Source organism: Takifugu flavidus, chromosome 5, assembly GCF_003711565.1.
Source record: "Takifugu flavidus isolate HTHZ2018 chromosome 5, ASM371156v2, whole genome shotgun sequence".
Taxonomy (NCBI): domain Eukaryota; kingdom Metazoa; phylum Chordata; class Actinopteri; order Tetraodontiformes; family Tetraodontidae; genus Takifugu; species Takifugu flavidus.
This window is the reverse complement of record NC_079524.1, coordinates 8,884,915-8,912,910: the sequence shown is the minus strand read 5'-3', so window position 1 is coordinate 8,912,910 and position 27,996 is coordinate 8,884,915. Positions and strand designations below refer to the sequence as shown.

The 27,996-nt window shown below is 47.7% G+C and overlaps 3 protein-coding genes across 6 annotated transcripts; 1 reads left to right on the top strand and 2 right to left on the bottom strand.

The window, feature by feature from the left end:
- Positions 1-144: 144 nt before the first annotated feature.
- Positions 145-5,157, bottom strand: rgs7bpa (regulator of G protein signaling 7 binding protein a). Of its 3 annotated transcripts, XM_057031881.1 has the most exons (6): positions 4,289-5,149; positions 3,408-3,574; positions 2,134-2,264; positions 1,896-2,040; positions 1,506-1,576; positions 145-1,135 (listed from the first exon to the last, which is right to left on the bottom strand). In XM_057031881.1, the coding sequence occupies exons 1-6, from the start codon at positions 4,436-4,438 to the stop codon at positions 1,044-1,046; spliced, it is 756 nt and encodes a 251-aa protein (XP_056887861.1). In that variant the 5' UTR covers positions 4,439-5,149; the 3' UTR covers positions 145-1,043. The 3 variants fall into 3 exon arrangements, with proteins under 3 accessions (XP_056887861.1, XP_056887860.1, XP_056887862.1); XM_057031880.1 differs by having other exon boundaries at positions 145-1,576; positions 4,289-5,157; XM_057031882.1 differs by lacking the exon at positions 4,289-5,149 and adding an exon at positions 3,907-4,213 and having other exon boundaries at positions 145-1,576.
- A 653-nt stretch (positions 5,158-5,810) lies between these two features.
- On the bottom strand, positions 5,811-11,765 carry rnf180a (ring finger protein 180a). 2 transcript variants are annotated; one of them, XM_057033846.1, is made up of 5 exons: positions 10,600-11,765; positions 7,190-7,433; positions 6,414-6,539; positions 6,125-6,243; positions 5,811-6,034 (listed from the first exon to the last, which is right to left on the bottom strand). In XM_057033846.1, exons 1-5 carry the CDS (start codon positions 11,566-11,568, stop codon positions 6,002-6,004), a joined length of 1,491 nt encoding a protein of 496 aa, XP_056889826.1. In that variant the 5' UTR covers positions 11,569-11,765; the 3' UTR covers positions 5,811-6,001. The 2 variants fall into 2 exon arrangements, with proteins under 2 accessions (XP_056889826.1, XP_056889825.1); XM_057033845.1 differs by having other exon boundaries at positions 5,811-6,243.
- A 1,836-nt stretch (positions 11,766-13,601) lies between these two features.
- htr1aa (5-hydroxytryptamine (serotonin) receptor 1A a) lies at positions 13,602-15,507 on the top strand. Its single transcript, XM_057033847.1, has one exon. It carries the CDS (start codon positions 13,820-13,822, stop codon positions 15,164-15,166), a length of 1,347 nt encoding a protein of 448 aa, XP_056889827.1. The 5' UTR covers positions 13,602-13,819; the 3' UTR covers positions 15,167-15,507.
- The last annotated feature ends 12,489 nt before the right edge of the window (positions 15,508-27,996 follow it).

Sequence of the window (27,996 nt, the reverse complement as noted above, 5' to 3'; positions counted from 1 at the left end):
CCACTTTTTCTGGAATCCCACAGAAATAAAGAAAACAAAGTGGAAGGAGTTATTTATAAATGATCACAAACTATTTTCAATACGTTGTCTCCACCTAGTGGAACTATTGGTGTATTACATGCAACAAACTCACTGAAACATGTCTAGTTTCAATAACAAAACTTTTATTAACAATGTAAAATGAGCTATATAAGCTTTGACTACTGTACCTTTTACTGTGCCCTAAACATTGATGACTATCATTGATAATCCAGACCCATGCCGTCCCCGACCCTGTCTGCATTTTGTGCCCCAGACAGAGGGGGGGCCATCCCAGGTTTGACCCACCAACAGTTTCTTTGCGAGCTCATCTTTGCGTAGAGAGTATGTGTATATACAAGTCTAATGTCTCAATTTCTGGATAGATATTGTGTGCAAACACCTTTTCTCTTTTGCGTTTTCTATCGTATATTCTGTTTCGAAGCTGGAAAGTTAAAGTCGTGTACAGGTTCTTGGTTTATGGAAGACTAAATTAAGTACATTGAGGAGGCAAAACAAGGAACAGACATTAGAGAAGGTTGCACACTACCAACGGACTATCTCGGCATAGACGCAACTTGACCTTTGCAAGTGTTACCCTCAAATTTGATTTGGCACCCGCTCAAAAGTTCCCACATGAACTCTGACAACACAGACAATCGTATTCTCGTGAATCCTTAATCCGCTCCAGTTTGTGACGGTAACACCGACGCTGACTCACTCGCTTCCACATGGAACAATAACAGACGTCCTTTACCCATGAAAAAGGTGAAATAAAATCATTCGCAAAATATCTTAAAATATATGCTCGTGACTATTGTTTTCTTCTTTTTTTTTTCCAAAACATTGCAGTTACAATTCTTTGTATTACAAAATAAAATTATAAAATGGCCATCCTAAAAAAAAGACAGACAGAGACGATTTATTCGAAAATGGCAGTAATCGATCGGTGGGAGACACAGGTGGTGGAGGACGGTGCATGATGGTGTCTTTTTTGCTGTCTCCCACCCATGAAGGCAGGGCCCTTAGCTGGTGACCAAGCAACACAGCCCAAAGAACCGCCTCTTCCTCTGCCGGACCAGTGGGTAGGGAGTCAGGTTCAGCAGGCTGCTGTCGTCTGGGCACAAGAGCGCACACATGCACACATGCACACCCTTGTACTTCTGTGTTGGTGAGCCCAAAACCCCAACCCCCAACCCCAACCCCAACTCTCACCCTAACCTGAACCTAATTCTAACCTTAAAACCATGTCTTAACCCTAAATTGGCCTTTGAAGTTGTGAGGACCGGGCAAAATGTCCTCAATTCCCAAAAATGTCCCCACTTTGCTAGTGGAATGCATCGTTTGGTACTCAGTATCTAGCAAATACAAGAACACACACACTCTTTTGTAACTGGGTTGATGCAGCGCTGGTGTGTACCTGTGTGTGTGTGTGTGTGTGTGTGTGTGTGTGTGTGTGTATGTGTGTGCGTCCGTGTCCTCCTCACCTTGGTTTTTCAGCGGTAAAGGCATCGTCTCCCTGAGTTTACTGAGAAGATTCTTCATGTCCCTCATGTCCCTGAAATAACAGAAATAAGACTCTTCTGGGTTGACCTTTGTACTTTTTTAAGTTTTAGAATTTTACTACTGCACCTAAAAATAACGTTATTCTACATGTCTTTTCATTCCTATTTGCCATTAGTCTGTAGTTCATACATAAAGTCGATCCGATATTATATATATTCAAGACAGCCAAGTCTTCATGAGGAGGAAGTGGCCCTACTGTGAATAACATTTCGTGACATCTGCAGACCTGCTCGGCTGAGACATTTCCTAAAAGTGATTCATCCTCTTCGAGAAGTCTGTTAAATATCTAAATTCCATTAAATTCCACCTACTTCTCGATGTTTTCGATGTCAGTGGCCACCAGCCAGCACAGCTGAGGACAGTCAGTGTGGGAGGAAGACGTGTCCTCCAGGATGGGGATGTCTGAGCTGTCCTCAGCCCGACTGTCCACTCCGCGGGGCCCGCAGGGTTCTCTGCCTGCAGACAGACACACCCGGCTGACTGTACCAGTGGAGGTGTTTAAAACAGCCAGAAAAGGTCCAAACATTCCCACAATTTAGGAATCTGCACCTTTCCTGTGGAGCTGCAGGGATCCGAGCAGGCAGACCGATTTGAGCATCTCGGTGATGTACATCTCCAGACAGCACTGCAGCTGGATGAAGAGCCTGCAGATCTCAGGGTGGATCTCCCCGTCTTCTGGCCTAAAGACGCCACAAGCTTGGGATTAGTGGGGGATCCCCTCACGGACCACTGACCATGGCTAGACTGCACAAAGACAAAACTGAGACGGTGGAGAACTGGAGCCGTCGCACATCTTGAAGTTACATAACTACTGACTCACCCAACCGTCTGAAACGAAAAAAGAAGTGAAGACGAATGAATGAAACCACCACCCGTAGCCCTGCGCGGCTCACAGGTGAAGGACCGACCTCTGCATCTCCTGTGGCGGGAGGCTAACTCAGAAATGGCCTTGGGAGCTTTTAGAGAGGGGGGCTTTTGGAGTGTGTGCCGGGGCAATTATGCCAATGATGCTGATGCTGTTATCAGCAGAGATCACTCTGGGGCTGCTGCATCGGCTCTATTTCTGTAGCAGCAGCAGCAAAGTCAAGAACAGGCTGGTGCTTGGCAGAAGTGTTTAAGTGCGTCTGCGATTATCAGCCACACATAGAGGGGAGGGGGGGGGCATGGAGCAGAAGGTCACCGGCTGGTAATCTGGGTTTCAGAAAGGTTGTTATTACACCTGGCAGGAAAGATCCCTGATGTCACACACACCGCGTACAGCCATTGTAGTAAAGGTTCAGGTTTATTCTTGAACCAGTTAAGGGTTGACTGAGAGGCGAACGTGTCTGAAACTGGGAAGCAATATGGCGGCTAATGGGGGGGGGGGGGGGGGGTGAATCGGTGGGGTTGGACGCTCCAGTGGAGTCCCAGATTTGATAAATAGCGCAGCTGGTAGTGCACACATCCCATCAATATCTGTGAAAAGATCACCCAGCAGTGTTCCACTTTGGCTATTTTGCTGTAGAAACTCCTTTAATTGAACAGATCCTGATGCTGGAAACATCAGGGTCTCAGATGTTCCCAACGGGAAGAATCCTTGTTGGCGTGTTGTGGTTTCAGGCCTGAGCCGCAGGGCCACAGGGGAGCGGGCAGTGAGAGCTGCAGCTGGAGACACCGAGGCCACTGGAGGTCTAATCTCATGTTCTCTCTGCTCGGACTCTTGCGGGACGCACGCTGGCTGAGTTCTTTCTAAAATGGGTGGACGCTTATGCAAATGAGAGATTCGATCTGGAGACCATTCGGGGCGCAGAGCGCAGCAGGCGGCCGCGTCCGCGCCGACTCACCCCGATATCAAGGAGAGGCTGTGGTGCGCGGCTCTCGCAACTTCACAGCCTTTGGTTCGGGTCTTCAGCATCTCGGCCCGGAGCGAAGGGCAGTCCACAGTGATTTCCCCGATGGAGATGACCAGCTCACGGTACAGAGCCACCAACGTGTTGAACTCTTGAACGACCTGCGCCATTAAGAACGATAAAGGCAAGACGTTAATAAAGGTCCGCTCACCGTCTCGCACTCGCACACGCACGGCACGCTGCTCTGATCAGTGGTGGGGCGTTCATTCTTGGCCTGCTCACTCAGTCGGGTTTTAGGTTTGTTCCATGTCGGTTCGGGACGGTAACCTTGCGCGCTGGGGCCGCTGCTGAGCTCCAGGAGAAACGTGATTAATCAACAAGTGAAAATTAAATTGTCCCACAGCCTGGGCTATGTTTTTATCAGCTCAAGTTTGGCTCTTTAACTGGCGCATTGAAGCACAAATGTGGCATCGATTTCCTGCAACTCCTTCACCTTTTCTTGCGTTTTCTCCCTCCGCAGCAGCCGCAGCGGCGGCGGCGGCGGCGGCGGCGGCGGCTCCTCGCAGCGATCACGAAGCCCTGAAGACAACCGCGTCCGATTCACGCAAATGGCGAAAAAAAACCCAAATCCCCAATTTCAGCAGCCGTTCAACGGCCACACAGGCGCCAGTGTCTCGCCTGTGTCACTGATCTGTTTGGCTCTGCTGCCGACAAAACGATGCAAATGTATGCAGCTATTTTTAGGCTCCCGGACCCGGTTGAGGGCTCTTTGATTTTTGCAGCTGTGAACATCTGTCATCTGCATGTGCGGGATGGTCGAGCGTGCTGGAACAAAGACATGTTATGAACATGACAGAACATCAGGGGATCCATACCATTCTGCAGTCGGCCACGGCGCGCTGGGCTTTGCGGGTACTCTCGGTGCTCTCCCTCCTCTGTGGGTCTCGGTAAGGAGGCTTGCCGATCTGGAAGATATTCCCGGCAGATCTGGGGCGGTTTTTGCGCCCATTCGATGCAGAACTCATGCATACACATCCACTAATAAAACAGCCCCGATGCAAAAGGGTTTCGTCTTCATACACCCCTCAGACTCCACCACTTTCCTCTTCCTGCCTCACCGCCCTGCGCCTTCTGGTCTCTCTGCTCTCTCCTCGGTTTTACGCTAAATCCCCCTCCGCCAGCTACAGGCTGGGCTTTGTGTTGTTGCCCTGTCTGTCTCCACTGGCGTTCCACGCCTCTACTGCTGGAGAGGGAGCAGATCTTTTTTCCCAGACGAGCCTCAGAGCGCAGGGAAAAGTACCGGATGAGCGCCTGTGACTCTTCTCCGCATTGCTTCGACTGCGACGGGGGCGCAAGTCACCTTCACTCCAGCAGCAGCGGACAGTGAAGACTTCACTGAGAGGAGAAAAAAAAGCTGGAGTTCAGCTAGCTGAGGGGTCTCTTCTGACGCACCGATGTCGGGAGCAGATGATCGCATTCACGGCTGTTCTCCATGTGCAACCATTTTTCACGATTGCGCGCTGCTTCCATCAAGCACCTGCAAGGCGGACGATAACGATCTTTCCTTAAACGCACCGCTGATGTCTTTTTTTGTGATTTCACAGCGCGCCGCCCCTGTATGCTTCTGATTTTTCAAAAATAATCACCCTTTACCTCCCGGTGCTTGTCCCCCCCACTCCCAGAGTTTCTCCCAGGTCCTCCAGGCCCCACTCTAACCTTGCACACACGGGAAAAGAAGAGCAGTTGCGGCTCCAGGCTTGACGTGGCTGCTCTATGAAAAGACGGACCCATCAAGCGCGACCCCCCCCCCCCCCCCCCCCCCCCCCCCCACACACACACACACACACGAGAAAGTAGCATTCAATAAACCCGAGTTTATGCGTGCCAACACAGTTAACTGAGCCAAAATGAAAGTGTTCCCTTTCTTCATCTGTCCAGGCTGAAAACTGGAGCACGAGTAACATCCAAGTTTGTGATGAGCAACAGCAGCAACCCAGAAAACAAATGGCTGCTTTTGTCTCTTTGCCTGCGTTTCCAGTGAAAGTGTGTCAGTAATCATTTACCCCGACCACAGAGGTCAACGTTCCTGCTCATCCAAAAAGAAGCATTTGCACAATAGTCAACTGATTAGATACCGTGTGCAATAGTGACATTTGTCGGCAATTTCAAAGCTGGGCTACGTTGTGAAAACAATTGTCTTTTAATATTGGTTTGCAGGTAAGTGTGAACGTGATTAATCTTTGTGAGAGGCTGAGTAAATGTTTCTGACATTGTTGTAAAGTTATTGTTGTAATATCTAATATAAAATTGTATATTGTCTATTGTCTGCAGAATTTAATAAGTGGAACATTTCATCCCAAATGGGGCAGTGATGGAAAAATAAAACTAATACCAATAATAAATACAGGGCGTTTATTTAAAACCTCACAGGAGCTGCTTTAATATCATTGATGTTTGGATGGTAGAGGTGTTGTGAACCCTCCGTTGAATCTGTGGGTTTAAACCCATCATTATTTACACTGAGACGGTAAACAGGCAGCCTGGAAGGCTGTCCCGCGCTGCCTGTCTCTCTGTCTCAGGACGCTGGATTAGCTTCTCCTGCGTTCCTTCTGTGCCGTCCGCTGTCAAAAAGAAGGAAAGAAGAGGTAACAGAGGAAGCAGAAGACGAAGAAGCCGACCACCCAGTTGACCGAGTAGATGTAAATGATGACCATGTCCATGTCCAAGCGCCAGCCTCGAGCATCACCCCGGAAGTCCAGGCTGTCCAGCTGGTAGCCTCCACCGCGGGGGAGCTGACGTCTGGCCACGGTGGCAGGCTGTCTCTGAAAGCCTAGGAGACAAACGAAGAGGCTCGTTAGGTCATTAAAAAGGAAAGAAAGACCTACAAATGCTGCTGCAACGGAGGAGAAACAATCGCAAAGAATTCTGACAGGTTTGAGTAGAACCTCGTTAGTGGTCGTTCTGGAGCGGAATTTCCTTGGACACACTTTTCAAACTTGCCTCCAAAGATGTGGAAGAGCTTCCGGCAGCTCGGGAGGGGCCACTTGGCGCAGCTGGCCTTCTGGAAGTTCTGCTTCCGAGAGAGGTATTCCTTCGGGAAGAACGTCCTTGCCGTTTGGTTCAGCTCTGTCACAAAGGCAGGAGGACGGACTCAGTATTATCACGGACGAGCGTCTGATTCAGGCCGTGTCTCGATTGTTCAACACAATCAAACAGACTGTTGGATTTCTTCAAACATGATGGCGGACGCAGCGGCGTCAGACCCTCGCTGCTCTCTCTCTCTGAGCGACCTTGCCTTCATTAATCAGGACAGGCATCTGCTCCGAGATCCTTGTCACCTAATCACTCAGCAGAGCCCTCAGCGTGTCCATGGACACTAAAACGTCACCGCGGAACAGCGCTGACTCCAAACCGAAACCTTAACTGGATTTTGATTAATCAATGGAGCTGTTCCCTCACAGCTTCCACCCGAAAAGGTGAAGTGAAGGAATTCCACATGTGCTTTGGATGCATCCCCCTGCCCCCCCTCCCCCGCATGGGTGACACATCTGCTTGGAAACTGAACCAAAGGCCTGCTCTGCTCCCATGAGGGACATCTACAGCTGCGTCCGCCGAACAATCTGCTGAAACGCCAAACATGCGACATGGTGTTTGCACACATTTGCTGCTACCGAATAAGGTCAAGAACAACCCCCCCCTCCATTATCTGATAATGTGGACGGGGTAGTGCAGATGAGGAGAGCGCTGCAGGAAGTCCCCCGTGCCCGTTAGCTCACCCTTCTGGAAGAAGACGTGTGTGATGACCGTCCTGCAGAGGGGGCAGGGAGTGTTGGCGGGGCTGTTCCTCGCCAGCGTCCTCAGACAGGGTTCACAGAAGATGTGGTTGCAGGGGTGACACATGTAAGGACTGAAGTAGACGTCCAAGCACACCGCGCAGATGTAACCTTCTCGCTCCCCCGCGCCCTCCTCCTCCTCACTGCTGCTGCCGCTGCTGCTGCCGGATGCGTTCCCTGTGGAACTCTGGTAAATGAGGGAGACACTCGTAAGGAACGAGGGATCAAATGGCCCGTGTAAGAGTGACAGGTTGATATAACACCCATTTAGATCCTCGTAGCTCACTAAAAACTTCATAAGAATGCAGCAGCAGAGGGGGAGCACTGACAGCTGCCTTTTAAATTTTACCCCACATTAGCTTTTAAAAATAAACTGAGTGTATAAATTAATGACTGTTTCATTAAAATCAGTTGGTTCTAGGTTTAGGATAGTGAGAATTAGCTTCAACATTATTGTGAGTAAATAAAGACAGGTAAGGTGCCAAAGGAAAGGTCTCTTTTCTGCCCGAGGGTCTCATAATCAGATGTGTCGCTCTTTCACTCAGCAACCATTTGGGGACAGTTTGAGACTGTTTGCTTCACTTTTCCTTGAGGATTTTCTGGAGCTGGAAGATTTTTTTTATTCGCCACTGAGAGCGAATTGGTGTTTTAACTCAGATCTTTTTAGAGGTGTTCAATTAACTTGTGTCCAATAATGAAAGGTGACTTCCGTCCTAAGGGGGCCCGGATCTGCACTTTCTGCCTTGTTTATCAGATTAGCTCCACATTGCACCATCTAAAAGAAGATGGAACGGATTTGTTCCAACTTTGATAAATCCTCTGCCCGCTGCCATATGAGACAAAACCACGTCTTTCTCTGAAGGATTCAAATCTTCTTTCCCAACATGTCAGTGCACAAACCGGGTGAAAATGTCTTTACTGGCGTTCCTCCTGAGACTGCCTTAAAGGCAGAACTCATTTCTTTAAGGCGCCCTGTTGCAAATGGCTTTGACAGCCACCTGAACAGCCTAATGTGTGTGAAGAGACGAGGGTGTGAGGTGTGAGCTCACGGGAGATGTGCGCCCTATATTTTAATGTGTGCAATGCACTGACATCTTTAGAGATAGGCTTCCCCTGTCCTCCAAGAATCTTGTTGCCATAGGACACGTTTTTGTACACTAAAGCAAAAAGCCAATGGTTTGTAGATGATGCTTGACCTTGTATATTTCTAAATCCCTCATTTTCTCTGATAACACAATATTTCTGCTGTCTCAAAAGCTCAAACCTCTCATCTCCTCAACAGTCTGATTTTCCCTCCTCCCAGGTGCATCTCTGGCTAAACCCACACTCTGCTTCCTGTTTTGTCGTGTCCTGACACGGCCCACATGAGACGACAAACTAAAACTCATTTTCAAGACGATATCCAAGAGCCCTCAAGTCCTCCTTTCCCTCCTCAGACGCGTGCGCGTCGACCTCTAAGGACTCAAGTCTGGAGTTCTAGACTTGGAACAAAAATAAATAAATAAAAAGCTGAGGCGCGCTTCCTGAGTAATTACCATTTTCTCACCTAGGGGGAGCTCTGGGGACTCCTCCGTTGCACCTCCGCTGCCTCCCAAGATGTATCATTAACACAAAAGTTGGAACACAGTGCACATCTGCTAAGCAATCATGGGCACCGAGCTAGGTCCCCTGACGGAGCCAGACTGCAGCTCTGTTCTGGTACCAAAGTGCAAGTGCATCTACTCCTGATCCCATAAAAATGAGACTTCAATTAAACCTTTTTAACCAAATATCAAGCAAATGTCTCTTCGCTATCTCGATAGTCGATGACAAAATTAAATCCACGCCAAACAGAGCTGAAAAAGGCATTTTGTGTTTCTTAGGAAGCGCAGAAGAGCAACAAAACACTGTTATTGTGCTGCAATCCAACCATCCAGTAAAGAAAACAATAGTGCTGTGATTGCCTGTGTCCAATCATTCCCTTTAAGAAGGATCGTAAAAATAACACTGATAATAATTCTGCCCTTTCGCCTGCTGTGCACTCACTGCAACCGCAGATTGTTTAGAAGGGATTAGAGCAAAATGAAGGTCGAAAATTCAGCCAGGAAGTTAAAATATAACATCGACACGAATGACTGTGCTTTATACCGTCTGCTAGAAACGTTGTGTGAACCTGCATTCTCAATGATAAACAGAACTAATGAGGACTGAAGGCAAAGGTTGCCCGAACGTGCTTATTCACCTCTTCTGTGAGAGTTAGGCTTGGATATCAATACATCTCTCATAAATGTGCATCCTCATCCTCACCCTCATCCTCATCCTCATCTCATCCTCATCCTCACCCTCACCCTCATCCTCATCCTCATCCTCACCCTCACCCTCACCCTCACCCTCACCCTCACCCTCACCCTCACCCTCATCCTCATCCTCGCCCTCGCCCTCGCCCTCGCCCTCGCCCTCGCCCTCGCCCCCATCCTCATCCTCATCCTCATCCTCATCCTCATCCTCATCCTCATCCTCATCCTCGCCCTCGTTCACAGTCAGAAATGCTTAGAGGTTTGGACGTTGACGACTTTTTGCAGGACAGCTTTTGCTGATCTTGCAGCGTTCTCATCTCCCAGCCTTGGAGCACGCTCACACAACCCTGGCAGGCTAATTTAGACATGCAAATCACAACTCAACTGCTTCGATGTGGGATTTGAGGTCAGGCTGATGACGTCACCTTTATCTTTAAATATAAATTCAACATTTTTCTGGTGCTCAAAAATCTTTTCTAGTCAAGAGTAAAAACCAGGAGCCTAAAAGATTAAATTAAAAGAGAGCCCTAACTGGTCACCATGGTACAACAAGACGATTCAGTTTCATCACATTTGTTGCCACAAACATAATCCAGGATGCTTCTGTTCAACCTGTCGGAGCCGGAGCGTGCGTCACACTTTAACAAGCAATTTCAAAGCCGAGGCCCCGAAGATACAAACAACGGTAAATATCCAGCAGGCGAATGGGGATATCGATTGTTTCACAGCAGCTATCGTTGTTGAGCAGTTTCAGAATCAGTATGATAAAACAGCCAATGATATCAGGAAAGAAAAACCAAATCTGGGCTTTGGTCTTGTTGGTTTTAAAGTTCTCTCCAGCCGAGCCTCATCGTGCCGCTAATTCACATGTTACCCTACTTGAAACCACACAGACGATGGCTGTTGAGATTAGCCGGGCGGTTTAATAGTGTTGATGAAAACAGCACTATTAGATAAAGTCACCTGGAAAGCCCCTAGTGGCAGGCACAGGAAGTGCAGGTGCTCTTTGCTGCCCACATAAATCCTTAGCATCATTAGCCTCAGTCAGAAAAGAGTGACGACATATGCGTGATTAACCTGCTGACTCTCCTGCAGTTGACCTTGTCTCCACACCTCCCTCCTCCTCTGCCTCCTCCTCAGATACTTCACCCTCTTCTTCTCCCGTTTACTCATCCTCCTCTCTGCTGCGGGAGCATGTGGCCTCACAGCCACCGAAGTCACGCCTTGGCTCGTCACCTCCATCACACCTCCGCCTCCCCCGTCACCATCTTCTCCCTCCTCCTCCTCCTCCTCCTCCTGCTCCCCTTCCTCTTCACCTTGCTCGGAGCCGCTGACAGATGGAATGGGGGTCCGAGTGTGCTGGTTTTGGGACGATGTGCCAGCTCCTGCCCCTGTTCTCACCACCACCCAGAATGGATCTGGCTCCCGGCTTGAAGTGCAGGGGTAATGGTGCGGCTCCTCAGCCGATGTCCGGGATGACAGAGATGCAGATCTAGTCTGGATGGAAGGATGAAGAGGAGCAGAGCACATGGCGCCCGCTGGTGACCGAGGAGACGGGGCATTTAAACAGACGGTTGAGGTGATAGTGTCACTTTTTCCCATCTGGAAGCTGGATCCTTCAGCAGCTTCTGAAACCTCATTTGACAGGACGTCAGAGTTGCTGCCAGACAAAGTTTCAATAACTTCTCGTCCCTGCCTGAACGGGGAACTTTCAGCATGCGCCTCGGTCCTTTCAGTCCATCTCTGTAGCCCTCTTCTTCTCTCATTGTCCACTACGTGTTCAGCCAGTTCCCTCTCTTGGATTCCCTCTCTCCATCTTCCTTGGTGGGTCTTCCTGTGGGCCTTCCGTCCTGGCAGTGGAGGCCTCGCCAGCTGCTCCAGGCCACCAGACCTTCCCTCTCCTCCCGGGCCTGCGTCCCCTAGCCTTTGTCTTCCTGCTCTGCATGTGATATTGATATTGTTGAGCTCCTCACCGGTGTCCTCGCAAACATGATCTCCAGCCCTGCTTGAACCTGGAACACCAGAAGCTCCCACGCAGGAGCTCATGACCACGTTTTGAGTCAGTCAGCAGCAGAATCCATCAGACGCTTCTCAGCAGCTAACCTGGTCTTTCCTGTCGCCTTCATCAAGGATTCCTCTCTAACAGCCGCTTCTTCTGGTGGAAGCTTTTTCTAAGACAGAGGGGACGGTTCCAGCGTAGAGGAGGTAAGCGCTCCTGCCCTCTGGCTTGTCCTGTCCTGCCCCCATTATCCCTCTAGGACATTCCACTCTGTCAAACAAACACAAAGTCCCCGTGCTGAGCCCTGTTACAACACATTCGCTGTCCGCGGCCTCCCCATTGTCACTGTGACCTATAGAACACGCAGAGCGCTGCAGCCAATGAATACAGAAACATAAGGTGAAAAATCCAGAGCCCGGGTTTTATCCATCTCACCACAGCATTGTTAGGCTTTTAGAAATAGTCGTTTAAAAGCAGAGCATGTAGGAATGGGCGTGTGATCTCAGTCTTCTCAGAAAAATGTCATCTCATGGTGATGATACATGGTCATTTTGCAGAATGTTGGTACTCGACTGCAGACGTGTTAATATTCCACTCAGTTATCTGCACTCCTTTCCGATAATCACATGCTCAATTTCCCCTGCTGAATATTGTAATTAATCAGCCTTAAACAACTTTATTCCTGTGTTTATGAGATGGCAAAGTGATGAGAGAGAAAACAGAGGAGGTAAATTAATTTCAAATGTATTGTGGGACTATCATTCTGCTTTGTTGTTGAATAAATTATGAGCACTTGTTATTTCCACCTGCTTAAAGAGTTGGGAAAGGTTTGGGAATTCCTGTCAAACAGCTACGGTGTTAATATTTAACAGCTCGAAGAAATATGTATTCTCCAGGAAATGAGTCCCACCCTAATTCAACCCCAGAGATGGGTTACACACTAATGTAAGAGAGCGGCGAGGTTTCCAGTTCATAAATATAAATAAGTTTCTTTTTTTCCAGCACCAAGTAGAATCAGGGGCTAACTCGTGGAGGAGGAAATAGGACATAACATGCTTCTAGACCTGCATTACTAGATACAGTACATATGATGAAATTAAATATGTTGTGACTTTGATAGGGTGATAGCAAGGTACATCATTTTAAATGATGTTTTCAGGTTTTTTCCCCACCAAGCATTATTTTATGTGGGAAACAAATCTATGCTGAACAACATGCCGTCTGTCTTCAACAGACTTTTTCCCCCTCTTTTTTCCACTACTTTCCACTTTTGATCATATTAATGAAGAGCTTAAGAAGTGTTTTCAATCACCATTTGATTTGGATGCAAACTACCCCCCAGGCTCTAATCTATTTTGATTTGCAAAACAAAACAAACCCTGGATCACACCCCGCCACACCGCAAGGGAGTGTTTGTGTCCCACACCAGCTGCTGTTATTGCGGGCTGATTCTCTGCTGCTCACCTCTGACATCATTAGTTGGCTAAAGTATCTATTGTGTTTCAGGGCACAATGTGTGTGTCATTCTGTCTCACGCACGCGTTTCCGCGGCTCGACCCATCATCTGCTGCAGTACTCTGCACGGACTGTAGATGGCAGCAGTTCTCCTCTGTGGCCGCTCCTTGCTCATGGTGCGCGTGGGGCTGAACCGCCCGCTCTCCGCGCATTTTTACTTTGTGCACGGAAAGCATGTTTAAGTCCGAAGAGGCAGATTAAATTAACCTTTTACATTTTCAATTTAATTATGTTTTCCAAAATATAATTTAAATGAATTCCCCAAGATCAAAGTAGGTCATTTTTATGAATTGAAATGGTAAAGTTTGCCGAAAATCTCAGCGGATACATACCCAACTAAGAGACTAAAATAAATCCCGAGTTTTCTCAAAAATATATACCGACTCCACACAGTATAGCAGTTGCAAAGGAGGGAAAAAATGAAGGAGAGCTGCGCGCTCTTGGCAGCTTCCCTCAGACAGAGCGGAGCACCCAGCGGAGCCAAGGCACAAAACTCCGGGGCGACGTCCACATGGTCTGACGCACCCGAAACTGCTGGTATAAATGAAATCACGGCGTCACCAGCTCAGCTCACTCGCAGCACCATCGTGCGCACTCGGCCGTCTACACACAAGCGCCCCTCCTATCTTCCCCTCTCTCTCGCTCCAAAAACACACACACACACACATACACGCGCGCCCGCGCGCACACACACGCCTGCGTCATGCGTCCTGAGAGCGACGGAAAGAACGTGGCAACACCGATGGAACCCAGTAAAACGCTCACGAGTGGCTGATGGACTGAATGTGTGCCGCGCATCCGTCCGGCTGCGGGTCTCCAACTGCCTGTGGAAAGTTGCGCTCTGAGTGTGGTTGCATAATGGATTTGAGAGCAACAAGCAGCAACGACAGCAATGCAACTAGCGGCTACTCTGACACGGCAGCTGTCGACTGGGACGAAGGAGAGAATGCCACGGGGTCTGGGTCCCTGCCAGACCCGGAGCTGAGTTACCAGATTATCACCTCTCTCTTCCTGGGGGCCCTCATCCTCTGCTCAATATTTGGCAATTCGTGCGTCGTGGCAGCCATCGCCCTGGAGAGATCACTCCAGAACGTGGCGAACTATCTGATTGGATCTCTGGCTGTGACAGATCTCATGGTGTCGGTGCTGGTTCTGCCCATGGCGGCTCTCTACCAGGTGCTGAACAAGTGGACACTGGGGCAAGAGATCTGTGATTTATTCATCGCCTTGGATGTACTGTGTTGCACTTCATCCATCCTTCATCTGTGCGCAATCGCTCTGGACAGGTACTGGGCCATAACGGACCCAATTGACTATGTAAATAAACGAACACCGAGACGCGCCGCGCTCTTAATTAGCGTGACATGGCTTATTGGGTTCTCCATCTCTATTCCGCCTATGTTAGGATGGAGGAGCGCGGAAGACAGGGCGAATCCCGACGCGTGCATCATCAGCCAGGATCCGGGCTACACCATCTACTCCACTTTCGGGGCTTTTTATATACCGCTTATTCTCATGTTGGTCCTGTACGGGCGAATATTCAAGGCCGCGCGGTTCCGGATTCGGAAGACGGTGAAGAAAACAGAGACAGCGAAAGCGTCGGACATGTGCCTGACTTTATCTCCGGCCGTCTTCCACAAGAGAGCCAACGGGGACGCCGTGAGCGCGGAGTGGAAACGCGGCTGTAAGTTCAAACCCAGCTCGCCGTGCGCCAACGGCGCGGTGAGGCACGGAGAGGAGATGGAGTCGCTGGAGATCATCGAAGTTAGCAGCAACTCCAAGACGCACCTCCCCCTGCCCAACACCCCCCAGTCCTCGTCGCACGAGAACATAAACGAGAAGACCACTGGGACGAGGAGGAAGATCGCGTTGGCCAGAGAGCGCAAAACAGTGAAAACGCTCGGCATCATCATGGGGACGTTCATCTTCTGCTGGCTGCCCTTTTTCATCGTCGCGCTGGTTCTGCCTTTTTGCGCAGAGAACTGCTACATGCCGGAGTGGCTGGGCGCAGTCATCAACTGGCTGGGCTACTCCAACTCTCTCCTCAACCCCATCATATACGCCTACTTCAACAAAGACTTCCAAAGTGCTTTCAAGAAGATCCTGAGATGCAAATTCCACAGACACTGACCGCACACGCAGGAAACAGTCATAATGTTAAGCAGCGTCATCATTCTGATAACAGAAGTGCGCAGATCATTCAGGGACAGCTCTTTTCTCTGGGTTGGCGGACCGGTGACAGCAGAGGCGACGCGAACTCTCTCGGTGTACAAGCTCATGTTTATTCCGTGTTGTAGCTCCAGTTTAAAGCTTATGTGCGTCAACAGCCATCGCTGTATTCCAATGCAAGACGTGACCTGTGCCGATTCCATCATGCCTTCTTAATCACGACACGGGCGGGGGTTCCCTCTCAACTCACGAGCTTTGTAGCGTCAAAACAATAAAGGAACAATCAATAACATCATTAAGAATTATGACTCCAATCTTTTTTTTTGTAAAAAAAAAAAGAGGATTAGAAGTTAATGAGGCGGGACGAGATGACGAATCACGCTCTCACTCGCATTTGTCTGCTAATGCATCTTCATATGGATCACAAGCGATGAATAATTTACTGTGCTGCTGAGCAAAGAGTACTGAGCATTTTCTCCAAAAGGCCAAGCAGATGACGGGCAAGTGTGTGTGCGCGCATGTGTGTGAAAACGTGTTTCCAGTTTATGGTGTGTATTAGAGCAAATGGGTATCAAATGAAACCGCTGTCCATCCATCACATCCGCCCCGAACGCCAACAGCAAGAGGATATTGGCAATTTATCTGCAAAAATGAGAGCCGCTGTTAGAATTCAGGCTGCCTTTCTTCCCATTTCGCCCAGATTTGCCATCGTTCTACCCTGCCAGCGTGTCCCCTGTGTGTGGGAGAAACACAGAAACAACAACAGGTCCGGAGCCGCCGAGCGCCCGGGAGAGGAATCAAGAAAAGCATAATGAGTTTTTCCTGTTGAGGGTTGGGCAGAGATTTAAGGCGGGCCGTCATAGTGGCATAAATAAATCAGGGGGTGAGTGTGGTGGCCTCCAAACGCCGCTCAGGCCGCCGCTGGATATGCGCCCCGCATCAGAGAGAGGAATCGCAGCAAATTTCATCACTGCGTAACTGCTCCCGTCCATCACGGCACAAATCCATTTACCGTCGGGATAACGAAGACGCGAGAGGAGCGCCGAGAAAAAGGGGTGTGAGAGTGGAGTCCCGGCACCTGAGGCGTTCTGGACCGGTGAGAGAGACGCCCGGGGCCGTGACGTGGCTCATGTTCATGAGAGGTGACACACATCAAACTTCGGTCTCACTTTGTTCTTGGTTATTGCAGCCGAGAACCAGGAGATTCACATCTCCAGGGATGTTTAATAAAGACCTGTTGCGTATAAAAAGTTTCTATAATACAGTGTAAATACACCCTCCCCCTAAAAACATGAGCAAACCTATATTGACTAAACTAATTGAACCCTTTTTAAAAATCTCCTCCTGATGACTTATCCTATTGGCCTCAGGTCTCAGTTGTTCCTCAGCAGGGAGGTGGGGGAAATGCTAGTGCTATTTGAGGAATCAGTTAAACCTTACCACATTTTTTATTTTTATAAATGCAGGGATGCTTTAAAGTTGCCGGGGATTATGTGCCCATTTGAAATCTTCCATCATTTTTGACACAATCAGGTGGAACTTCTTCTCATGTGGCAATAAAGGAAACCCAGGTTACAAAACCCTGAAGTGGCAGTTTGTGTCACACTTTCAGGCTTCTGATGCTTAATAAATCCTTCAGGAAAGGTTAAAAAAAAGTTTAAAATGTGTGTGTGGGGGGGGGGGGGGGGGGGGGGGCTCTCCTGTCTCTATCTGATCAGGCCGATCTCGGCGGCGCGTCGGTGCGACATCAGTGCCCTCCAAACACTTCTGGCAAAATGAATCTCACACCTGTGACCCGCCAGGCGCTGGCTTAATGACGGACTCCTACAGAGGACGGCTGAGCTCCCCAGCAGGTTACGGCTCTCGGATGTGATTCAGACCATTACCGTCATTACATTTCGGCTCTGATATATGGGATTACGCAGCTAGGCTCCTCTGAACTAGCTGGTGATATTTCAGGTTCCGACTGAAGGACTGCATGAATCCCGCCTGCCCGTCCTGGAATTCATGCAACATTTATTGTGGGAAGGTGTGAGAACATTAATGGCCACAGAGGACAGGAGAGAGGAGGAGGATTACAGTAAACAGCACCGCTAACAGGGGGATTAGAGGATTTATTGTATGTGTTCCGCTGCCCTCTGGCCTTTAACTCAGGTTAACTCAGGTTTCAGCCTTGGTGGATGTACACATGAGTTTAGCCAGCAGGAACAGCAGAAAAGTTCCATTATTTTCATTTCCCACTTGACAGGGACAGCAGATGTTCAGGTCACGTGCAAGGAGTTTGCTCTGTCAGGAACTAGGAGGGAAACTTTAATGTTCGACATTGATGTTTATCATGCAACATCAATTCATCAACATCATGCAAATCATTCACCAGGGAGACGTTAAAAATGCACATAAAAGAGGATCAAAGGGGACGACAGACACAGGCCGAGATACTTGTTGGTGAAGGAAAATCTGGAAAAAGGTGTAAAATAAGCATTCTGTGTGTGAGGGGAAGTGTTTTAACTGTTGTGTAGTTTTAGGTTGAACCCATTACCGACCTATTGCTCAGTAATATAGGTCGGATGTTATAAATGTCTTGTCTGCTGGTGGTGGCGGGATAAAGGACGGGAAAGTTCTGAAGATGGAGAGACTGTAAAACAGAAACGAGGAAGCAGCAAAGTCACCTAAATGCACTCGGGGGTGTTTTTGTTGTGTCAGATATTTCTCGTTCTGGTTTCTGAGACGATTTCATGTAGTCCATCATGTCCTGGAGGCGCTCGCCGTCCTTTATAAAAGAGATGAGGGCAACAAAAAAGAAGCACAAAATCACAAACATCCTCCTGACGCGCAGAAACGAGGACACTTTCAGACACGGACGGTTTTTCATCTCCTTACCGGAAACTAATGCGCCTGTTTTTGATGCTGATGGATGGAAGAAAGTACGTGCACAGATCATTTTAAACCCTCCGTCTCACACCCACACACACACACACATCGCCGTGATGGAGGGCGTGTATCAGGAGCACAAGGGCAACAGCAAACAGCCCTAATGTTAAAAGCAAACATTGGGCCAGATTCACCAATATGTTCTTAAGAATCTTCTTAGATTCTTTCTTAAGTTGTGTTTAAGAAGTTTTTTAAGAAAACCCTACGTCGGATTCATCAACGCGTTCGTAAGCCCCAGAATTGTTCGCAGCTGTGTTCTTAGATTGATGAATGCCATCTGTTCGTAAATTGAAAGCGCGTGCCAGGTGAGTCTAATTAACATACGATTAGCATAAGTCACCGCCCACTAATGCCCATAAAAGGAACTGCAGCAGGACCCGGTAGACAGAGCAAAAAGCAGCCAAATGCCCAAAGCGAAATGCCCAAAGCTTGCCTCTCCACGCCTGATTTCTGACGCCGTGTTGAACAATCAAGAAAGGATGGCTAACACGCTTGATAAAATTGTCTCAACCCTGATGACTATAGCCAACACGCTTAAAGAAATCAACGAGAATGTAAAAAAAAATAAGAATGTAAAAAAAAATAAACGTGTAAAACCTGTGCTCGGATTGTGACAATAATGCATTTTATTCACAAACGGGCAATTAATCGCGCTCGAACGTGAACCGCGTGCCTGCAGTCTGGCCCCATCATTGCGTCAGGACGCACATCCTCACGGGGTTGTGGCTCTGTGTCCAAACACATCCAGCGCCCCTTTAACATGCCGATGGTGCGTTCAATGGTGGAGCGACTGCGCGCATGCATCTGATTGAATAAAACTCCTGTGGAGTCTGAGGGTTGGTCAGTGGTGTCAACAACCAGGGAGCCAGGGCATATCCTCGATCCCCTAATAAAATAAATCAAGATAAAATCAAATAAAAAGACAGTTTTGGCATGGTTTCCAATTTGGTTGATTAATGTTAAGTCATTGGCACATTTACGTAATTTTAAAATTCTCCGTAAATCACCAAAAATAGGAAATAAACAAATAAATAAATAAATATGACAGAATTATCATTGTAATATTGAATTTTATTGAACTGCACAAGAGAAGAAAACACAACCATGCCAACATGTCGGCACTGAAATGTGCGCAAGAGTACTCCTGAGTGTTCGTAGGATTTGTTCTTACCTACGAATAAATCCAGGATAAGAAGAAATTGGTGAATGCCACAATCTTCGTAAACTGTTCGTAAGTGGGACTTAAGAACAAATTTGTTCGTAAGAACGTTTCGTGAATCTGGCCCAATGTTCAGACGGATGAAGAGCAGCTTTCCGGCTCATGGCTGGTCTGGAATCAGCGGGGGGCATCAGAGACACTCCTTCAACCTGGGAGAGTCTCATCAGTCTGGCTTCTGTTGGTGAACCTGAGACTTTGACAGACTAAACATCTACATTAGCATATACATTCCATCTCTTGGTGTAATGTACTCCCTAAACGTGCATGAACACCAAATGAAACAACATAGATTTGACCTATCGCCTTAAAATGTACCTGGTTAAAAAATAAAATGCTGTTTCATCTCCTGCCAACTGCAGGTTTTCACAGCCTCTCAGCACGTTCACGGTCACAGTATTAATATCTAACAGGCCCCTTTTCTGCCTCACGGACTACATTTGATTTATTTTAGTTATTTTATTCATTTGACATTTCCCACCGTGCCCTTACAAACTGTGTCCTCGCTTGCAGCAATTCTTGCTTCCAGCTGATGTTGTAACCTCTAAGGTGACACTAATAAGGCTCTAATGACGCATCTTTGACTGACTATAGTGATACTACTAATGATAATAATAATAATGAGAATTCGGAATTCTAATTAAGCCGCGGGATGGCTGCAAGCAAGTAAAGACAATAAAAAGCCAAAGAAGACATAAAACCCGAACGAAATGAAAATAACCGTCTGAAGGGGGCTGATTTAATGAGCCTCTCAGTGAAGGTGATTGTCAGGGTTGTTGCAGTTTATGAGATGACACCTGGAGATTTGCACTGGGGAGATGGTGGCCTGACTGACCTTTGGGGAGAGGCACATTTCACATGACTGACTGTCTTAGCTAATACACTGACTCTTACTGCATGCATTGCAATGAAAAGTTAATAGCTTCATAAATCAAAGCAGGAGTTGACTGCACATGAAAAGTGGGGGGGGGGGGGGGGGGTCAATGCTCTCGGATGGGAACTTCTGTGCTCCCCAGACTTTTATTTGAGCACAATTTGATCCTGTTTTAAAGCAGTGCTTCTGGGGTTTGTCCTCAGGGCAACTGTGCGGATTATTTGGGGTCCACTTGTGCCTGTGCTCGGCAGGTTTTCTGCACAAGTCGTATGTAGGGAGGAGTTTACTGCGGTTTTATCGCCTCCTTGCTATGAAGTCAACAAACAAGCCCTCCGTCTCTTGACATTCTCCAGCTTTGACGACAAATTCGTGCCAAACTGGTGAGCTAGCATCCGGCTGTAGAATCAATTCCTCCACATCTGCTGTAACAGCATGCTAGCATGAATCAGCTCCGTTTATTTCACACGCATGACTATTGCTGTACGCCCCAGAAAAGCACACAGTACTTCTTGTTTTTTTATATAACATATGGAGTTTGTGCTTTATCTCAGGACCACCAGAGTGCAGGATAAAGCTAACCTGGAGTCCCCCAGATGAGGAAGCTCCAGCTGTTTTCATCCATGTAAAGATTCTCAAGCGTGAAATTCAGTGGCTACAGCTCGTTCCTATTTCCAGCAAGCGACTGACACATATACATATGCGTACATATATATACTGTATATAGATATATAGTTTTGCTCATATGTTTAAACTGTCATGGTGGACATGAGCATGAACCCTGAGGATGTTCACATGCCTATATGGAGTTGTCAGATGTGATCAAGCACTGTGCCGGCGTACGAAACTGCTTAACACACCTCTGTGCTTGCGTCTGTGGTGTGTGTGTGTTTGTCTGCTCCTGAGCAGCAGCGGCGGAGCCAGTGGCGGCTGCGGTCCCCACGGCCACAGTCTGTCCATTAGTCCCTGTCAAAGCCCAGCTGCAGTGCCACAAATCTGAAGGATAAGTGCTCACTGACACTTCATCATTTGTAAACTCGGTCTCTAAAGAGACCAATGAAATACGCGCAGTACTAACATCGGCCGGCGGGGCTTCTCTTTATGACCAAATGTGACATTTGGCAGAGAATAGTACATGAGACTGCATGTGCAGAGCTCTGGGGTTAGTCATACATGTTTGTTTTTTTGTTTTTTTTAAAAAAACCCTTCATAACAGGAAAGAAAAAACTCAATTTAAGGCTATTTGTACAATGCAATAAAATCTTGCCCCCTTTGTTGACCTGAAGACATAAAGTTGTCTCTAATGCATTCGACCCGTCTTCTGTCAGGTAGAAAGTAATCTAGGAGACTGATCAATATCCATTTTTATGGTGGTTTTGAGCTCGCCCAAAACCACAGCGGGCTCTTTTCCAATGGACTCTCTCGCATTTAGAAAACTAAAAGAGAGATTTTTGTGAGTTTAAAGGTGGAAATCAAGTGGGCGATGAGGCAGACAGAGATGTCAGACGGATGGGGAGAAGCACTGGATCCTCGGGAAAGCCCACAAAGACAGCAGACATGGATCGCTTAGGAGAAGGGTTCAGAATTTGTTCCTCCCACTGGCAGAGCCACAGAGAATACAGATGGGAAGTTTCCTCACAACTCCTAACTACTGGTGGGGCGGATGCAAATGAGTCGACTCTATGAGCCTTTGAAGTGGAGGAGGACAGTTGGCTTCTGCCTGAGCGCCACTTTTCTTCACAATGCAGCATTTTTCATCGTCTAAAAGTCTAAACTGAGAGGCACATTTGCCAGAGTTAAATCCCCCGGAATGATCAGGCAAACATTTGGGAAAGTTAAAGGAGGTTGAAGAACTGGATCACTCCAGAGGTCTTGATTGCTCAAAATGATGCATTTTGCCCCGAACCATCAGCCCCTGAGTGCCATAAAAGTGTCGTATATGCAGATGGATTGATACTGAGGTTTGGTAAGGTGTCATTTGGGAGCTAGAGAGCAACCTAGTGTTGAGCTGAGCCAAACGGTCGGTCTCACTTTAAAGAGCTGGAATTCCCATCACAACCCAGAGCCCCTTTTCCCACCTTCGGACCATCCCTCTTTAGTGTGCAACTAGCACGCTCGTCCCTTTTCACCTCTCCATTCCCCTCAGGGAAGCCCCACACACCCACCGCCTGCTCCGATAGACTTTCCATTTAACATAAATAAGTCTGAGGGGAGCAGCACTGTTGCTCCGCGTGGCAGGAATCCTTGACCTTTCGATCTCGGTCCATCTTTTCTGGCAGACGCCTCCTTCTTTTGCATTGAGAGCATTCATGTGTCGCCGAAGAAGACGGATCCAGACATGCAGGCAGAGAAGCACAGCCATGTGCTGTCAGGCTGCTAACATGGTTAAATTCGTAGCTCATGTCAGGATTTTAATGTAAATGCAGCTATTAAATGTGTAAAAATGAACAAACACGGCATCCAGTATCGGCACGCTTATCCGAGCAGCTACTTATATTTTAATTTGATCATGTTAACAGTAGTTGATCTATAATCACTGAGCCGTAATCAGTGTGCAAAAGCATCAAATTCTTAATACTCACAAACCTTGACTAGAGGCTAATACCATCATGCTAATAGTTAAACAGAAGTGACACCAGAAAACGCACAAAAAATGTGTATGTGTGCTTGGTTACGGGTTTGTGGTTTTCCAGCAGTAATCAAAATAGTGGGTTGAAATGGGGCATTTTGAGTGGATCCACACCTCACAGGAGAGAATGTTCCCCACTGAGAGGATGGGCCTCTTAAACAACTGCAGCTAAGCTATAGATGCCAAACAAAAGAAGGGCAGAAAAAAAGAAATGCACATAATTTATGTAGCACAGCCTACCCATAATGTACACCGACAGGAGTACATGCTCCGAAAACATCCCCGAAGTGTACCAAATTAAATTCTGCATGCCATTAGTGATGATAATAGCCTCAAAACATTCCCTGTCCTCTTGAGATGTGCTGCTGAGACAGCAGTTAGCGCACGTGGACATGCACCAATCGGGCTGGAGTTTCTGGAGTGATTTACATTTCCTGCTGTCAGCATGTCTGCAGCACCGCAACAGCTCTGTCAAGTCTGCCACTCACTCGCACGGATATATCAGGGCAAAAGGTCCCCTGACGTGTTTTATGATCTGGTTAAGTATGAAAGAAGTCCCGCAGTGGTCCGAAGCTGCTTCCCAATAACGCTGCCTCGAGCAGCCTGCTGTGCCCCCCCGCCGTAGAGGAGCTGCATTTTTGATGCAAAAGGCCACGGGGAGGAGGGCAGCGGCGGATAAAAGGAACAAGAGGCGAGCTGCAGAGAAACTGTCAATTAACATAAAGACGTGTGGAGAACTGGGTCATGACCAGAGTTAATGAGAAACAGCGAACGCATCGCAGTTGGTTAACATGACAAGAAGAAAAGAACACGTCCTCGGCCAGGGCAGCAACGGGAAGGGGACGTCTCATTTCAGGCCAGAGCAGAATGGAAATTTGAGTCTGGGCTGATATGATGAGCGCAATAACCCCCGAAATTCAAAAGCCCTAGATCCTTTCACCTTCAGTCCCTTTTTTATACCCGCAGACGTATAGATCAGCGGAAGGAATGCGTTCAAAGTACGGAATACTGCACATTTACCCATCTTAGAGAGTGGAATAAATCAATCATACGAACATCTCCCTACGTTGTTACACTAGAGGCAGAGCTGGAAGGATTCAGGATTCGCTGTATGGAACTCCAGAAGGAGCATCCCTTTCTTTTTCTTAGGTTCTTGTTGGTTTAATAGTTACTATTCTATTTTGCTATAAATTAAGGAAAAAGCAACATTCCCACAAGAGCGAACCGTCCTTGAGCGTTCAGCTGGAGAAGGAGGGCGTTCGACAGATAAAGGGCAGCGGAGCAGGAGGTCCAGTCTTCCGTGGTGCTGAGTCTGGCCCTGGAGGAGGAGACGGACAGAGCTGAGGCCAGCTGGGGTGAACCGAGTGAGCGAGAGGGGTGAAGATAGGAAACCAGGAAAGGGAACAATCTCTTCACACACATTCCCAAAAAATGCATTTCTTTTTCCTGAAATGTGGCATCGCTGGCCTCAGAGCAGGTTTAGAAAATGAACCTAAAACAAAAGCTCTGATTTAAAGAGTCAGCTGTCAATCATAAACATACAGATGAGGATCGAAGAGGTTAAAATAAGTAACAGCCTTCCGAACTTTTATCGAGATGGGAATAAAAACAGCTGTTTTTGACAGTAAAGGAGCAAAGTAGCTGCTGTGACTTTAACCATCTGTGACGGTATAAAAACGGCCTCGGCAGCATCACTGTTTACGTCTGAGTACTGTTGTCCCACACACAAGAGTCTGTAAACGGTTGCGCCTAAAAAAACTAATAATGGGAAAATGATCCCCGGGCAGTTTGGGAGGCTGCTGTTTCCAAGAAGGCATTTACACAAAACTGAAGCATCAGGAACTGTCGGGTTTCAGTACTTTACTCAAGAACTCGCTGTTTGAATTCTCCAGGTTCCTCCTTACCCTCGTCCTTCATGTCCATGTATTCCTTGTCTGGCATCCTCAGTCACACTTCTTTCCTGCTTCCATTCTTTTCTGCCTGCTGTCATCCATATGCACTGTAGGAACACCAGAAATAAACTACCAGTAGACAATGATCAGGAATGTTGACAAAATTCATCATCTGCAGTTCCAATAAGTCTGAGCTAATAACAGACTGTAGCTGGTGCTTAATGCATAAACCGTTTCTACAGCCCTCACCAACACTGGGAGAATTTATTCCTCTATGAATCACGGTGCATTATTATGCTCGAGTGTATATAGAGATGCATTAAAGTTGCAGCAACAGCCGGTTAGAGTCGGAGCGTAGCTGGAAGCCTGTGCAGCCTCCGCCGCTGTAATTGCATTTGGAAAAATCTGATGCTAACGACTGCAGGGCGCGAGCTGGGCAATTGCATTGCTGCACTGGACTGTGGAGAAGAATGAAATTGAATCTTGAAATTGTTGTAGCTCTGAGGTACGGTGGAGTTTCAGGCCGTCCTCGAATCTCAGCCAGGCAAATGAGACAGGGGCGGATGATGCAGAGGGGTGGGTGGTCAGGCCTGGATGGGGTGGCGGCCCCCAGACAGTAGCTAATAGGGTTCTTCATATTAATGCCTCAGTCAGGTGAGAGTTGGTGCACAACGCCGTCCAGACTCAGGGACCACGCACTACAGACCGACCTTCTTATGTGACACGTAGATATACCCTTGATATTCCCAGCACAGCCACAAAAGTTACATTAACAGCCTGAGGATGTGTCGGGGCGGGAGGGAGATGGCGCTTTGAATGTTCCGCCTGACAAGCATGCGGGCGCATCGAAACCAGGGAGGCAGACACGACGTCGTGATCCCAAGGTCACCGATTCGCTCCTCAATCAAATGTCCCATCTTGTGCGAGAGGATATCTCCATTCCCCGGTGAAATTGAAGTTTGACCTTCAGCTGGAGTTTCGCAAACACTGAGTTCTGTATCGCAGAGGTCGTTCTAAAAGACGCGCTTCCATGGGTCTTCCTGACCTCCACGTGTCGGGGAGACACGCTCCCTCCTGCCCGTCCTCCGGTCTGAAGTGGGCGACTTGATTCAAAAGTTGGAGAAACTCCCTCGAGGTGTTTCTGAGCACGTGTCTTTTTTAAAAAAAATTATTTTTCTTAAATGAGCTTGACATCGCCACAGCTGGGGGCGGCACAAGCATGTCCGTGCGGTAAGATTGGCAGGAACGGCTCTCTCAGTAATCCCAGTGTGCATTGATTCCCACAGCGTTCATTTAGGCGGCATTTCTCCGTAAAGAGGGCTCTAATTTCCCCCTCCAAGCCTCACGTTCAGCTCTAGAATCTGCTCGATATCCATCCGCCTCCCCTGTTTGGAACGCTCCCCTGCTGCTGTGTCTGCCCGTCTCCGGAGCCCCAGGTGTGCAGCATCACGACTCAAAGGCTCACTTCTTCATCAGCTTACAGTGAACAGTTGTTTCCAGCATGGAACCACAAACATCATCACCATGGAAACTCCTCCATCCCGGGAGTGCTGAGTGGCCTTTCCAGACTTCTGAAGGGAACAATTATCTGGTGACATCAAAGACAGGTGATGGCGTGAATAAAAAAAAAATCAAAGGGAGAGAAGCGACCCAGAGGTGGCGTCACAGAGGTGGGAACACACACACACACGTGCGCGCACACGCACACACACACACACACACACACACACACACACACACACACACCACACACACACACACACACACACACACACACACATTAAGACCAGCCTCAGAATGAACAAGAGTAAAACAACAGTTGAACAACAAGGTGACTAGGAAAGTTCCCGAGGTCATTTAAGTGTAAGAGACGGGCACTTTTTTTTCTTTGCCCCTGCTTGTAAAAGCTGGCAACGCTTTTCAATGTGGATCAGGTTTGAGAATATGAAGCTGACCTCAGGCCACGCCTGAACGTGATGCTGCTACCAGAATATTGCCAAACAGATAGAAGAAAGATTTGAAAAGATAACCAGATGGGAGGGGGAGGGGGGGGCGCTCAGTAAGTGTGTCCCAGGAGGGAGGATGACCGTGCTGCCTCCTTATCTGGCCAGTATATACCGGTATGATTGAAAAGAAGATCATAACAAACAAAGGATAGGAAGAGATTCTGTCTGGATTTGGACGATGTGATTTTCTTTTTCCCCCTTTTTTTAAAAACAAAAATCCCCAAAATGATCAGCATCAGCCGTCCAAACCTGCAGAACGCAGCGGAGCGTCGGGGCGGAAGAGCTCAAAATCAATGAAGAGCAAAAGATGAGACTGAAAAAAATGAATACTTTTAGCGCTTAATGGGAAATGATCTGCCGTCCATACTGGCCTGTGTGGTGAGTTGAGCTAAGATCTGCTGGTCTGAATCAGTGATTGCAGCATTAACTCTCCGGTTCTCCAGGATTATTTCCACCCATGAAGCTGGAATAAAACAGGTTTCAGCTACTCTCCTGAAATGTTGGTGACCACGAGACTATATCGATCAATCTGTTCAAAACTGACACATATATAATATTCCCAATGAAGAGCAGACGTGAAAAGAGATGACATCATGTGATTATATTGTTCATTGATCTATTGAATCTCTTTGTTTGGCCTACAACTTCATATTCTAACAGTTGTGAGCTTTGGAATTTCCATGTCGCTGCCAAACAAAGAGAACCAGATTTTCAGCATTTTCTCGTCCGAAACTGCTCCGTCTTTAATAACGTACACAGCGAATTAATCGATCGATACAGGCGAACATGCTCTTGCAACTGAAGGGAAAAGGTTTTATTCCTCCTCTTACGCAAATAAAACTATCACACAGGTCAAGGAAATAAAAGTTAAAAGAACATAAAACTAATAAAAAGGCGTCCAGGCGCCACTGTTACATGCAGGATAGTTTTACGTTATATAAACATTATAATGAGCTTCAATAAGTGAACCGCGAGGGCATTCGGGTGAGTCAATGTTGAATGTTTTTGACATTTTCATTTTAGCATTAGGAAATTGATTGCAGTGTTGCTCTCTTAAGAGCTGGGCTGGCATTTTCATACGGGAGCTGGAAACGCTCAGAAATAATTTATGGTCCATGGAGAAGCAATCTCATTATAACCAAGAGGTGTTGATCCTCCGCAAAGTTCAACAGGAAAAATGAATTGCAATCCAGTTCCCTGAAGAGTTTCCCCACAATCAGGATCCTTTTACAAAGCGAGTCAAGGG

Excerpts from the sequence above, each read along its gene's own strand:
- rgs7bpa (XM_057031880.1), bottom strand. The coding sequence starts at position 4,438 with ATGAGTTCTGCATCGAATGGGCGCAAAAACCGCCCCAGATCTGCCGGG. Across the intron at positions 2,041-2,133 it reads CCTGCAGCTCCACAGGAAAG|GCAGAGAACCCTGCGGGCCC; the intron begins GTGCAGATTCCT and ends GTCTGTCTGCAG. Across the intron at positions 1,577-1,895 it reads GACATCGAAAACATCGAGAA|GGACATGAGGGACATGAAGA; the intron begins GTAGGTGGAATT and ends CTGTTATTTCAG.
- rnf180a (XM_057033845.1), bottom strand. The coding sequence starts at position 11,568 with ATGAGCTCCTGCGTGGGAGCTTCTGGTGTTCCAGGTTCAAGCAGGGCT. Across the intron at positions 7,434-10,599 it reads AACTGCAGGAGAGTCAGCAG|AGTTCCACAGGGAACGCATC; the intron begins GTTAATCACGCA and ends CTCATTTACCAG. Across the intron at positions 6,540-7,189 it reads ACACGTCTTCTTCCAGAAGG|AGCTGAACCAAACGGCAAGG; the intron begins GTGAGCTAACGG and ends CCTTTGTGACAG.
- htr1aa (XM_057033847.1), top strand. The coding sequence starts at position 13,820 with ATGTGTGCCGCGCATCCGTCCGGCTGCGGGTCTCCAACTGCCTGTGGA.